At 37.6% G+C, this 14,928-nt stretch overlaps 1 protein-coding gene across 1 annotated transcript in view; it reads right to left on the bottom strand.

Moving 5' to 3' along the window:
* Nucleotides 1-309: 309 nt before the first annotated feature.
* Nucleotides 310-14,928, bottom strand: part of PRKCE (protein kinase C epsilon) — a 155,196-nt gene continuing 140,577 nt past the window's right edge. Inside the window, exons 13-15 of the mRNA XM_053460623.1 lie at nt 14,123-14,311; nt 8,108-8,254; nt 310-2,676 (exon numbers count right to left, since the gene is read on the bottom strand). Of these exons, the coding sequence (XP_053316598.1) occupies nt 2,530-2,676; nt 8,108-8,254; nt 14,123-14,311 (483 nt within the window). The 3' untranslated portion in view covers nt 310-2,529. The remainder of the gene's footprint in view (nt 2,677-8,107; nt 8,255-14,122; nt 14,312-14,928) is intronic.

The following is a 14,928-nucleotide window of genomic DNA, read 5'->3' as shown; positions in this document are numbered from 1 at the left end:
GGAATATCCACCCCGGCCAACACTTATACCTGGGAACTCTCCTGAATGCTTCAGGAATCAAAGCTGAATACCTGACCTCCAGGCGGCGCTGGATATTTGGGAAGGGTTGTTTTGACTCGGCCCACTCCCCACCAATCTTCTAGCCAACCTCCTACACATGACTGCCTGCGCCTCCCCAACTCAGCCCTGTCCCAACCTCCTCCCAGGGAAGAGGACAACCTCCAGAGGACCAGCACTGGAAGTTTCCCAGATCTGCCAATACTAATTTAATGCTACCTATCCGGGTGCCGGGGAAGAATATACCAGTGATTTTTCTTCTTTCTTAGAAAATAACTAGGGAAAACGTAGGTAGTGGATGTAAAACACAAAATCATTAACACTAAAAACAATAAAATTAAAAAAACACATTTAAACTTGCCCGTGGTGCTAGCACAGTTGCTTTTATGTCAGTACATTATCTGTGATTCTTTCCTATTCGTTCAGTTATAAATTTCAGAAGTACTATACAAGAGATCTGGTAGCATAATATATGTTTACATCTTTAAAAACAAACAAAAATAATATTAATAATAATAATAATCTCTCACAGAGACTTGAACCAATACACATACAGAGTATTGCACATTGACCTTATTATAATTAATGTTTTCCATGGACTAACATTTTATAATATGCCTGAACATGCAGCAGTTTAATACCTCTATAATGAATAAGACTCCACAGGCCTTGCAGCAAACACTATTTACAAAATCTCACCTGTACAAAAAGGCAAAAAAAGCTTATTTAGTGCCACTTTGCCACTAACATATATTTATTTATTATGTGTTTTTTTTTTTATTTTCAAGAAGCAGAAGATTCATGTCAAGTCAAGGGTGGACAACCAGTTACTGTACGCCTCCGACTCCCATTATTCCCAGCTAGCACAAGAGGACCAGGCTGTCTATCCGTGACATAAGCTATTTAAATGAATCTTTTGAACTGCTTAGTTACCAGTCCAGTAAAATACATCATCAAATGCAATACATGTACACACAAACATAACACTGTTAGCGCATCTAACAAACGGTAACTCCTCTCCTTCTCCATACACACACACCTAAAAATTAATTTACACCTCTTCACAATATTTTGATCATATGCACACTCCCCCATAAGTGTGAAATCCTGGATTCTAATTCTATCCATTTTTTTGTTTGTTTTCATTCTGCGTATCACTTTGTCACATTAGACAAAAAAAAAAAAAGAAGTCTTAACAAAAAGAAAGATTTTAAAAACACACACAATAGTGCCAAGTTCTAATTAATGTGTGCAAAAGCAATACAATGCACTGTAACTGCCTAATCCTTTATGCACAACTGCATAACGGTGAGACTCACACCCCACTCCTGGAAGCCAAAGGGTTAAAGGTTCAGGGAAATGTAGAATTCAGTAGACAAAAACTGAATTGACATCGGTAAGCCTTGATTTGCATTCCTTTTTTTTTTTTTTTTTAGCTGTGTCCCTCAAAATTCTAAACATATTTTTTTCCTATGAAGAACACATTTTTTTGCAGGACCATTCAATAAATAAAAGGATTGCGTAACTAAAGGCAATTGCAATGCACCGTATTTCAATGTCCCTTTACTGTGGAGGGCGGCTGGGTGGTAGCAGAACCACAGAACTATTAAATATTGAAGTAACCCCAGCCACTGTAAAGGGTTAAGGAATGCCGGTAAATAGTGTCAGGTCACGGGAAATGTGTTGCATTAAAGTTCACTAGAATGGTTTAATATAAGGAAAAAAAGCCCTTGTGAAGCTGCCTAAAAAAACCCAATGGCTTTGTTCATAGCCCCAAAATGTGCTTTAATGAACGTGTAATACACAGCATGACTTTTACACTGCAATGAGTTCCTTGGGCACTATGGGGTATAGATCCACACAGGATTCATTGTAACGGACCATTTTATTTTTATCTGAGTGTACGTGTGCCAGAGTGCGCGTGTGTGTTTACACGAGTGAGAAAAAAAGAAAGAAAAAAAAAAAGGTGTGCGTTTTCACATTTTGACTCTCTAGAGAGTAAACATATCCTTTTGCAGTAATTTCATGTTTTACTGATCTGTGTGGGGTATCAGCATAAAAACAGCTATTTCTCCACGTTGGTGCACAAATCAGTGGAAGTGGCTTCAAGTGAACCACTGAAAAGGATACGCGACACATTCAGTACTCATACCTGCCCTGCTTCTTGTCCCTGTCATGTTTGCTGTATGTTAAAATTAAAATATATATATATATATTTTGTAAGATTGTCTAGTACACCGTGGTCACAGACATGGCAGTGTGTTACAGTTACTGAAAGAAAACATGGTTTTGCATTGCTCTGTAAGACAGAAATTAGGAGTGCCTTCAGTTTAATAAAATGAACAACAATAAATAGCATTTTTACACGAGCAGGCTCATAATAGAACAAGATTGTAAGGATCCGCTGAATCTCAGTCACGTGTCTGTCTCCATAGGACTACTGCTTGAAGAACGGCCAGCGTAGGATCCACTTTAGGCCAGCGGCTCCTCTCCAAAATAAGAGAATCCTTTAAATTCGTCCTGATTGATTTGCTTTACTATGGCTTCATCCACCAGTGTTAGAACAGGTTCTTCTCGTGTGAAATCCTGGTCAAAGTTGTTTACGTCACGTTTGGTTTTCTAAAATGAGGGGGGAAAAAATATATATAAGCAAAAAAAAAAAAAGATCAATGACAGTAATACCTATTTTAGATAGTTGGTAGATATCTTCACATCTCCTTTACTTCTGTATTTCTGTTTCAGCCTGTAGTTTGTGAATGCTGGATTTTTATGAAGTTAGTGTTAAATCATATGATTTATGGATGATCTCACAGAGGCAGGCGTTTAAGGTAAGTATTAGAAAGTTACGGTTTGAAGTAACTAACCCCACCGTGCATTATGAGGAGCCAGGCCGTCAGGCTTCTTCTGCTAGAAGGGGTGCACTGTCCTTGCACGATGCAAAGTTTAATGGTGAAGCCTCCGTGATCTAACCAAGATTTACATACACATTGACATTTGTCACTTATCAGCACTCTCTGTGCCTGCGTCGCCACCATTTATCCCATGGAACAAGAGATCAAAACACCTTCATAGTAATGGTTGATACAGGTGCAAGATTATGCAGCGGGTAACATGGAAAAATGAAGCATATATTATTTTTAGACAGTACTTGGAACTATGCAATGCTTGCACACATTCTCTGTTATGACTGTATACATGTAATGTTTTGACATCTTGTTTGTTAATGTTTTTTTTAACCCCTTCACGACAAACCCTGAACATGTACGGGCTCACAATGCATTGTCATTAATGGGTTTAAGGAACAACCAGTTGTCCTTAAGGGGTTAATAATCTCAGTTCCATCTGTAGAAGACAAAATGTCTATGGCATATAGTAATCCAGAACTCTACACCACTCGTTTGGGGCAGGGGATCTCCGCAGCGAATGAACTTTAGGTTTTAATTGGTTGTGATTATACCGTAGCCTGTATGAGCTTGAAGTTTGCGTTATCTTTTTCAGTCATGTATGTAGAGAAATAGTTCACACATATGAAATGGTTAATAAGCGGGCTATTAGTCTGTCGAGTACTAAAAATATTCTGCAACTTCGCATATAACCTCATAACTGCTTATGTATCTTCAATTCTATTTACTAATTATTGCTTACAAGATTCCCCAATGATGTTATTTCCTTTGCGTGAAAAAGCATCTATTTTAAGGCATTTGGGCCTAAAAGTGAAACATTTGATTATTCCTCAGCTGTGTTGTGTAGCAGAATAGATAGTCAACTCAGTCTTCGCAAATGTAACTCTTCAGAGCCCTTCTTTCTTTGTGTCCCAAAAAACCCTGATGCACTCCTGTAATTGATGAAATAACAGTGAACCCTTGCTAAACCTCTGAAGCGTCCAAGCGTACTTGCTCAGAAAATGTTACACTGTGCCGGGATACACAAGAGTGCAGAGCAATTTATACAATGCATAGAAAATGTAAAATTTGCTCCCTGGAAGTGCTCAAGTTCTATGAATAATAATAATAATAATAATAATAATAATAATAAAGTGTAATTTCATTTACAATCTGCTAATATTTCTTTTAAATGTGACCAATTAGGCTTCACCAAATTAACCCATAATGAGGCATTTAAAAAAAAAAAATGAAATCTCCTGACATTCCATAAGAATTTTCATCTTTTTCACAGTGCATTTTCAAGACCTTTTTGCATTTCATATTTTGCAGTAATATTTGGAGTAATCCAAGTTGCAGAATATTTTAGGGAAAGTCTGAAGTAAAAAGTCCTTGTTGTGTGATTTAAGATGACTAAGACTGACATGCAAGATGTTTTTATCTGTAAGAAAGGATTTTAGGTGCAAACAAGTGTGACCAGAGTCTATTTTCTTGCCTATAATGTTCAGCCGGTTACGCAGCCGTTCCTCAGATAATGACATTATATAATATTAAATTATACAGTAAGTCACATTGGAAATATTACTTGTCCTGTGACATACAATCATAACAAAACAAGTAATGCCTCTGTCTACGCACCCAGAACTGACTAGGGGACTGGTCCTGATGTTTCATATATTCAAAGCTAAGCCGGTGTACATTTAACACACTACATTCTGAAGAGAGGCTGCTAGGGAATTTCCATCCCAAAAGTTTAATTATCCACCCTGGATAATTAACCCCCCCCCCATAACATAAGCAATATGCACATTAGCACAGACATTTACACACTCATGATAATACACACTTACACAGGCACACTAACATTCACGCACATTAACATTCATGCCAACACAAACACACACTTATGCTGACATATTCACACTAACACACACATCTGCACTCACATTAACATACAGCTACTTAACATTTATGATGCATTTTTTTTATAGACAAGCAGTCATCTTGCCCGCAATAGCGAATATGCCAGCTTAACCGTAATGTAATGTCCTTGGATGTCTGGAGTTCTATATTCCAATTACCACAAGATGGAAAATAATAAAAACGAAGAAGTTACAAGAAGAAATGGTCCTTATCTAGTTGTAAGGATCAACTAAGGTGCTCCCATTCCCCCAAAAGAACAATAACAATATACAAAAAAAACCTCCAACCTGCTACATCCCGATCACCAGCAGGGTGTGAGTTTAAATCTTTGCTAAACCGTATTCTGAAAATTGTCTCTAAGCATACTTTCCCTAGAAAACCACATAATGTGACCTAATGCCTCTATCTTTTACCATATGCACCAAGGTATATTAGAATTGCAGCGCTCTGTGGTGTGTGTGCATATTATATGTGTATATATATATATATATATATATATATATATATATATATATATATGTGTATATATACACACATATATACATAAACATATACAGACACACATACATACATATTCCTCCAAACCCAGTGAATGCCGTGACATAATTTTTTTTCCATTTTGTAAAGTACAGAACAGATTCACGCATAATTCTTCACCAGGGGCCACTTAGGGCATATTTCTGGCTTCCCGGGAGAGAAGGGATTGTTATGTGGGAATGTATGTCCAGTAAAGCTCTTGGGGCTGCTTGACTATATGTCAGTCACACAAACCTCAAAATAACATTCCTGCTTCTGACATTCTCTGAACAAACAGGAATCTGGTTTAACTTGTCCAAAACTGCTGCATCACTAACCGAAGCCTTAAGGGGCGTCTGCAAATATAAGGGTGTAATAACACCCAGAACTAATTACAGACAGAGTCATTATTATTCTGTGTTATTTTCATGCAATTTTGCAGATGATAAAAAAAATACTTGTGTATCCCTGGTAATAAATAAAGCCATCGCCATTGGTATCAATGCAGCTTTAAAAGGGTTTCTAAAGCATATAATATAGTTAAATTGGTGAGACTATTTATCGCTTATATCACTCAACTGATCTGTTATCCACCAAGAGTATTGGTATAGTTGTGGACAACCGATATCAAGAAGCATTCAAGGGTGTAACATAGTCACGGGTTTTAGGGGGTCTTCAGGCTTCTGGCAGTGAAATGGACTATTTTGTTAATTGGCCCCAATCGCTAACGACTTATTACTAAGTATAGCCATGGTGTTTGTTAACATACCATTGGCTCATATACTGAACAAAACTGCATTTATTTGCTCCAATAATAATATTTATATCCAAAACAGGATGAATACATGAAGGAGACCCATCAAGAGAGCTTGAAGTGGGGTCCCCAGGATTCTGTGTTATGCGTTATGGGATATAGATATTTTGGAGTGCGTTTAGAGAAGTGCTACTAAGATTGTGGATGGTTTGCAGGAAAAAATATGTATGCATTTATTTAGATAATATGTATATCTTGGAGGAGAGAAGAATGTGATAGAAACATTTAAATATATATATAAAGAGATTTATAACAGTACTGGAGGGAAATTTATTTCAAAGGAGGACAAATGTTAAGACAAGGGGGTCATAATTCAGTTTTTATTGGAAAGGTGGTAGATTAATGAAGCAACCTTTCAGTATTACAAGAGAGTAATACTTTAAGGGATGTTAAACATGCTCGGGATATTCATATTCATATGCAGAATATTAGACAAGGCCAAGAACTGATTAAGGTTTTTACAGCAAGAATAATGGGCGGACTAGATGGATTTAACAGTTCTGATATACCATCAAATTCAGTGTTTCTAAGTTGTTTCTAAGTGTGTTACTGCATTGGGAGCACGCGTTTTATATAACTTAAGAAAAGTTTTTTTTATTGGTGACATTTCCTTCTTATGTCAATAATCTACATTTGATAATATCGCAAAAAGAAAAAAAAATGTGTCTAGGGTTGCTTGGTAAAAAAGTTAACCCTATTGTCTCTGAGTTTACTATGCTGGGGGGTAGATATGACCCTCTACCGCTTTCTGGATTTCTGCACTAGTTACAAAACAAGTTCCACAACTTATAAAATATGTGGCATAGATGAATGAGACTGTAATGGAAAATGTTACTAAAAACATCGATCAACTCTCCTAAAATATTAATACCGCATACAGACAGCGGTAGTGATTAAAGTAAGAGGTTTCTGTTCTTTTCTTAGGTTTCTTAGGTTCAACAAAACGCCAAGTCAGCGTTTCTCCAAGCAACATGTAGACTATATTTGTTTACTATGACTTTAAGTGCCACAATTTAACTTTTAATTGTAAACATGGAACACAATTAAAGCATTACAACCCATAAAAACGTAGAATATCTGCCTATGGTCTTGCTGGTCTATGCCACCACTGAATGGAGTCTACTCATTGAGTGACGGAACTGCGCTGATGCAGCCTTCTCTCATTGCATGCACAGAATGCATAGATGTCATATCTCAGATGTATATCAAGAGCTATACATGTGGAGGAAGTAATAATAAAATATGTAGAATTTAGTAATGATAAAATAAGTTAATTTAACTGATAAAGAGGACGTAAAAGGTCAGGGCCATCGGTGGCTGCAGGGAGTGGAGGAGAGGTGGAACCAAGCAGCTGCTAAAAAACTTTTCCAGATTTCACTATTACTATGTTAATTGAGATTGACGAGGCTCATCAACCCAAGTTTGGTCTGAACCGGGCTAGGCCGTAACCTCCTAAAGAAACAGGAGGAAGAAAAATACCAAAAATACTTAACAGCAGGAGCAGTTATTTAACATGGAGACACGTATGGCTGTCACTTCAGTATTTTTTCTGCTGTTACCTGTCCACTTTTAGTTGTTATGAAAGCGTGAAACCAAAATTCTTAACAGGAGGGGTAGGTATTTAAAAAGAACACACTTTACGTAAACTGCTGGCTGTCAGTTTAGCTTTTTCAACCAATTTTTTCAGTTGTTACGAAAGCGCCCTTTGTACTAGAAGCTTGTCACAACACCACAGTTTAAGCCGTAATCCACATTATTTCATGTTTGGAAAAGAAGAATTTGAATTTGGGGTTGGGAAAAGCAGGGTTGAGACGCAAATATTTTTTAATGTTTGTTAAACAATAATATTTATTGAAATTTGTGAAAAGCTGAAAAAAAAATCTAAATTGCGTATTTGAGACAAGAAATTACTTACAATTCGAGGCTTAAAAGGCGGCTTGATTTTCCTTTGCTCCAAAAGTACCCAGTCAATCTCTTTAAAGAAAGGATGTTGTTTAATGGCTTCTTCCAGTCCCTGCGATGGAACACATCCTAATCGCTTGTTGGGATTCTTTGTCATAAACTGTGGGGAAAAAAGTTACATAAGAAAACTTGGTAATGGATATTCTGGTTACGCTGGCATTAATGTTAAAACAATTCTGTGCATGAAGCCAACCTGTGTGGTATATGGGGCCATACACTGCCAATTTATCTACCGGCTATGAAAATATGAATGTGGATGCAATGTCACTTTGGGATTTATGTATCTAGACTGACAAAGATAAATAGGACACATTGTGGGGCCACTATAATTTACCAGTTCTTAACATATTCAAATTTTTCACCTAATGTACTATTAGATATTGACCGATTTTATGCCCAGGGGCAGACTGTCCAAAATATGGCCCATCCAGACAGGTACCAGGCAAGGTAAGTGTGGGTGTCAGAATGTGCGTTATGGAAGGCAGGCTTGGCTTTACTTGGTCCCGAACCAGAAGGTGCCAGCCCTCTATTGTTAATGTCTGTCATTTTTTCTCTTTGGAAAGAGAAATGGTTTTTTTTTTCAGAAAAAGACTGCAAAGCATAGAAATAAAAAGGAATTTTCGAAAATCAATGAAATTTGTTGTGTGGAGTAGCAATATGATAATCAAAATAATGATTGTCCTGAAAAAAACAATAAATAAACTTGTGTGGGTTCAGTAAGTGAGAAAGAAGAAAGTGACAGCTGAACATGAGCACCGCGGAAATGTTAAAACAGCCATTATCACGAAGGGTACAAAAAATAAAATCAGCCATTGTCACAAAGGGATTAATAAATAACCCCGTAATACCCAGCAGGGTTTTATTAGCTTATAATGTTGAAGAACAGACATTTTATCCCTTATTCCACAAATCCTAGAGAATGCCTCAGAAGAGACCTGGGTAGTCTTGAAAGCTTGCAATCTATTATACTTCAAAGTTAGTCTATAAGGGTATCATCTTCATCAGATTTGCTTTATTGATGCCTAAGGTCACACTGCAGAAACCCATAGACCTGCCTCTGTCTCAAGCTTGAAAGCCAGTGTCTGCAAGCACAATGTAAGGAAATCAAGGGATCCAACACTAATCCCTTGCTAGCATTCTACAGTGAACCGCACAGACGCCTCCTTGTTTCCTCTACTTTTCCTGTAGCACAGAACAACATCACTTGGGTATGTGACTGAGATCACAAAACAGAAAATGTTAAAGCTATTAATAATTGAGAAATGAAACAGAATTTTCCCGTTAGCTTTCTATATATTTATTTCCATAATATACAGTATTTAGCCATAGTAATATACACAAGCCCCCTATCCTTTGATATATGTTAACTTTGGCCATCCAAGAGATTCTTGAATGTTTAGACTGTTGATACAGTTAATGTTTTCTTAGTTTGTTTTTAATCCTTAGATAAGTATACCTAGAATAATAGGTATTAATGGTGCTGGGGGGGGGGTTCATTTTTTTTCACACATATAACTCCATTTCCATGAAACAATGAACAAGTGAGGGCCAAACTCTTTTCTGGTCATATGGCTGGTAAGCTGACCAGGAGAATGATGTTACGTGAGCATGTGTGCGGGTGCTCTGGTTGTAACAAAATCCATGTAAGACCTCATTGTCTATTCTTCCCATAATACTCCGCTCACGGTTAAAGTTTTCGGGCACCCACGTGAGGTTTACTACCCTCTTTAGGTTTGCTAGTTCTCATCTGTATGCAGTGGTAAGTTTCTGGAGCTCAATCTTAGAATTGGATTTCTTCTAGAAGTCACATAGACCAACGCGTTTTACTAGTGTTGCTTAAATGTGGGGATGATTCCATATCCTCCTGACCATTACCCACGCAGTATCATTTTTTTCAATAGCCCAGGACAATATGCAATATACAATAAGTATACAATTATTTTTTTTTCTAGCATTTTGTTGTATCTGCTCCCGCTGGATGGCTTATTGACCTTCTATGCTTCTGAAGCAGCGGCCCACTCGTACTCCACAACAATCACAATACCACAATGGATTTACTCTTCTAATTTATTTTCCACAAGATGTAGTTTTTTGGGGGGGATATTGTTTTTAAAATCTATGGTAATATTCCCAATGGATTTTCTGAGGCGGATAATCCGCGTCATTAGGTTAACTGTTTTTGTTTTCTGTTTGTTTTGGAGCAGCATTGATACTTTGGTTTTCCAGCCTCGTTTAGTATAATTTGTTGTAATTGTAGTGCACGCCCTTGTAGGTTGCAGCGCAAACAATGGAGACTATTATTCAAATTCTGCACACCGAACCTTATTAAACAAGTATTAAAATGAAGGAAGTGCCTGATGCCTTAATTTAAACATACAAACATAATCTACTGTGGGATGTGCTTTTTTTAAAGGGAATGAGGCATGGGCTGGCCATTGGTCACATAGGGAAAATGTGGTGGAGCAGCGCATGGGCCAGTTACACATGTATGTTGCCATACAATAGCAAAAGTACCTGGACTTGTTTGGGGCAGTGGTGTAAACGTCTTAGCCAATATGTAGAGTCAGCCTTCCCCTTTTATATATAACAGGTAACTGGGATTCTGTGTACAGACCTTACTTAAAACCTTCTTTTTAATCAATGTCATAATCTATCAGATGACCTTAATCAGGAAAAAAAGGAGTAACACCAAATGGTGACCCTTTAGAATAGAGTCAAGTGCCTGCTCGACTAAATGGTAAAGCTGTACAGGTAGAGGAAATGGTGGTTTATTTACATATCAATAACATATCTTCTACTTTCCCTTAGAGTCAAGCTAAGGCCTGGCTCAGTTCAGGCTTGGCTTGGCTTGGCTTATGTGTTTGTTTCATTTGTGGTTACCGACCTCCCCTTGGCTACTGGATAATGCTACCTCTTAACCAGCTGGACCCTCTCTCCACCAACACCGGCTTATCACTCTTCTCATCCTGCCCCTAAATCTTGACTCTTATCCAATCAAATGGTTCATGAGCCAGTGATGAAGGAGAACAAAAAAAAACATACAGCCAAATGATCTTTCCACACATTCCATCACACATCTGTTTCCTTAAATAACACAAGGGGTATACTTTCCTAATTCTACCGCACGGCATAATCTATAGTAACATTACTCATAGATCATAACAATACCGGAGGCTGCCATTGTTGTCAGATCAGACTAACTCATTAATGCAATGTTCCTCCGTAGACTTCCATTAGTCACAGAGTCCAGCTGTGTGATTAAGACTTAGGCATTTTACTTTTTACTACAAGGCAGTACGATTAGGAGTCTAGCAGTTCAGGCTAAGACAGCTAAAATACATGTAAAAATATGTTATGCAAAAACTCGAACTGTAGTTTTAAAAAGTATTTAAATCTGATTTTTTGCAAGAATCATACCAGTATTCACAAAACAAGGGAACTGAATAACTGGACATTTTAACATCTTAATATATGAAAAAAAAAGAAATAGTCTGGCAACCTGGTGAGTCTTTGGTGCCAAAAAATCTCCCTTTGGGAAGAGTTTCCTAGTTTCAGACGTTTAAATTTACAAAATAAACATCCCATTGTGCATGTCTTATCGAGCAAATGTTGATGCAACACAATTTCTATGTCAAACATTTTGTTAATCAGTAGTAAAGTTTATGATAAATGATTCTGTGGTTTTATGATATAAGCGAGGAAAGGGAAAAAGAAATACTTAAATGCTAAAACGATATTGTTAATTCTTCATTATATAAACACGTCCACATAGAACTGAGCTACCACTGGCTCTACAATTCCTGCGAGTCTACGGGTATAGAGGTAAAAGGGGGCATACAAATAAACGTGCAAATTATAACCAGGGGCTTTTCCTGGTGTTATTAGTAAATAGGTATTGTTCTTCACTGTGTGTTGCTCCGGCAAGCTACAGTGATCTGGATGACCCACCTCTAAGGTTGGATACACACGATATGGTAAAAAAGGGGGACCATTTTTGCCCTCTGTTAAGTCAAGCTGAATGTAGCATTCAACCAAAAGAGAAGTGTATATATCTATAGCTTTATATTTATAATAAACCTCCTCAACCTGTTCTTTTTACAGAGGTGATCAAAGGAAACGCTTTCTCTAAAGAGACAATAATATATATTGTTATAAGAATGTATTTCACATCAGTCCTTGTTTTTATGGGATATTCACGATTTTAAGGCACTGTCATGCTTTTGCAGGCAGTAGGGATGAGGAGCCAGTTGAGGAGATGCTTTGACCTGCCCTGACGTCCATTGTAGCTCCCTTGTGGCTACTTTGTGGCACCAGTGTCAGAGCTGCTGACTTCTGGTACTGGCCCTGCTCTCCACGCCTGGTTTGGACACCTGAAATATTGAGTGGTTTGTTATACTGATATATGTATACCGAGGAACCAATGGAGTTAAATAAAATCCAATAGTAATGAAAAGTTAGGTACTGCAAGAACTGCGGAAGGAACTGTTCCATGTTAAAATAATGAATTAAGAAGTTTGTAACAATTACAAACACCGCATCTGTATATAAAAAAAAAGTCCCAAATCCATTGAGGTTTTCAGCTTGGTCTCATTTGATAAAATTGTAGGCTGTTGTATCTAGTTAAACTGACAATGCCAGCTACATGTAATGACCTCAGAAGGAAATAATTGTAACACAGAATGGGTTTTCTTGTTCTGCACACTTCCTTAATACAAAGTGTGCTGAAAACAGCTGCAAAAGTCACCAGGCAATGGCTACGGGCCAGGAAACCAACCATAGTGAACAAAAGTAACAAGCGAAATCATTTGTGCTGCCTTTGTTAGCCATAGTCTTTAACTATTCTGCAAATAACTCAGGATAATACCCAACGCTGCCTTAAAACGGCAAGACATGTACATTAGGATTTACTGGCCAGGCTTAAATGGAGTAGATTAGGAAGGAACAGCCCCATTTCAGGCTGAAAATGACGGGTTAACACGAGGAACATACAAGGAGAGGTAAGTGAAGGCCATCCACTCATCCCATACCAAGGGGGTTAATAATCTGTTGGATGGATGTGATTCCTGGCTGAGGTCTGGGAGTAGGGATAGTACCTTTTATATTTTAAGTGCAATACATTATTACAATAAAATTAAACTGGCTATGGAGAAAGGAGAGAAGCTGAATCAGTGCTGCTGTTTAACTGGGAAGCTCCTCACCCTGACAATAAAAAAAAAAATGTATTCATTAATAGTCCGTCAGAAACATTGTATTGCGGCTATTTGCGGAATGTGGCAGTCACATGGTTATTTTAATAGTTCTCATTATAACTCATACTTGTAAAGATAAGGAGATAATTATATTCTTAATTAAGTAACCTGTCATTTAGCAGATTTCATTTATGATATACCAGTGACCTTAGGGACAAGGTAATTTACCCTTCTACTTTCCCACACCTTTAGCCCAGAAGATAGAAGAAGATGCTCCAGGAACAGGAAAATAATGTGAATAAAGGTGAGAGAAAAGAACACCTGGTTCTAGGTACTGAAAATACTTCTTTATGGATTCTCGATGTTATAGTGAATGATTAAGCCAGGAGTGTGCGAGATTTTGCAGTTAGGATAACATTACTATATAGCTCTAAGGATAGTTTCCACTGGAGACTGAGGAGTGATTATGAAAATAAAAGTCTATGAAGTAGGAATCCCCTTCTTTCACACCCTGAACTACACACTGTCACTGAGATAACAGAGATCTGCTTTGTTGCGTTTTACAGATTTAACACAATTGTGCAATAGTCAGGTTTGTACAGTGCACAACAGAAAACACAAACATGATGTTCCTTTCCCACAAGAAGCGTCCCAGGCTCCATTATCCTACCAGTGATACTGTGAACTGTGTATGAACTCCCAGTGGGGTAACTGTTCTGTATTAGCCAAATTGAGGATTTTTTTATGTAAGAAACTGGGGAAAAATTAGGAAGGCTTACTGCTTTCAGAATGCTGACAGCCTCTTTACTGAGCCAAACTGGGTACAGGACATCATCGTGAAGGATGGATTCAAAGAGGTCATCTTCATTGTCGGCTTCAAAAGGAGGTTGGCCGGCCATCATTTCATACATCAGGACGCCGAGAGCCCACCAGTCCACAGATGGTCCATACTCTAACTCCTGCAATATCTGTCATGACAAAATGAAATGAAATATTAGCTACAGAGAGGGGCTTACTGCATTCAAATTCAATTTGGCGTTACTTTTAGCATAACTCTCAGGTGATAATGGGTTATATTTTTGGATTTTTAAACAAACATTAAAAACATGGATTCAATATGAAACACAAAGCTTATATTTCTTGTCCAAGGAGATATAAGGGTTTCAAATGAGACAATAGCTTAGCTTGGTGAAGGAGGAACATACGTGGATTGTAGAATAAGGACCTCAGTGCTTCTCATGATGTCATACTCTACTCATAATGTCATACTCTAATTTATATAATACGAGGGCTAGTGTTGTAAATTAAGTGTTCTAAAGTCACATTCGCTCAACACAATCTGCACTGATTAACATACATAAAAGCAAAATCCGATCAGAAGACTTATTTTTAATTTAAAAACACATTGAGTTCCCCCAGTCTTTCCTAAATTTTTATCCTGGAAACCATTCACCATTTTCGCAGCCCTCCTCTGAACTCTCCACAAAATGTCAATATCGTTGTGGAGAAGGGAAGCATCTGAATGATAGGCCGCCCATGCAGCGCATTGCTACGTCAGGTGGACAATGGCTTTGAGATCCAACAT

Source organism: Spea bombifrons, chromosome 3, assembly GCF_027358695.1.
Source record: "Spea bombifrons isolate aSpeBom1 chromosome 3, aSpeBom1.2.pri, whole genome shotgun sequence".
Classification (NCBI taxonomy): Eukaryota; Metazoa; Chordata; class Amphibia; order Anura; family Pelobatidae; genus Spea; species Spea bombifrons.
This window is presented reverse-complemented; position numbering and strand designations above follow the sequence as displayed.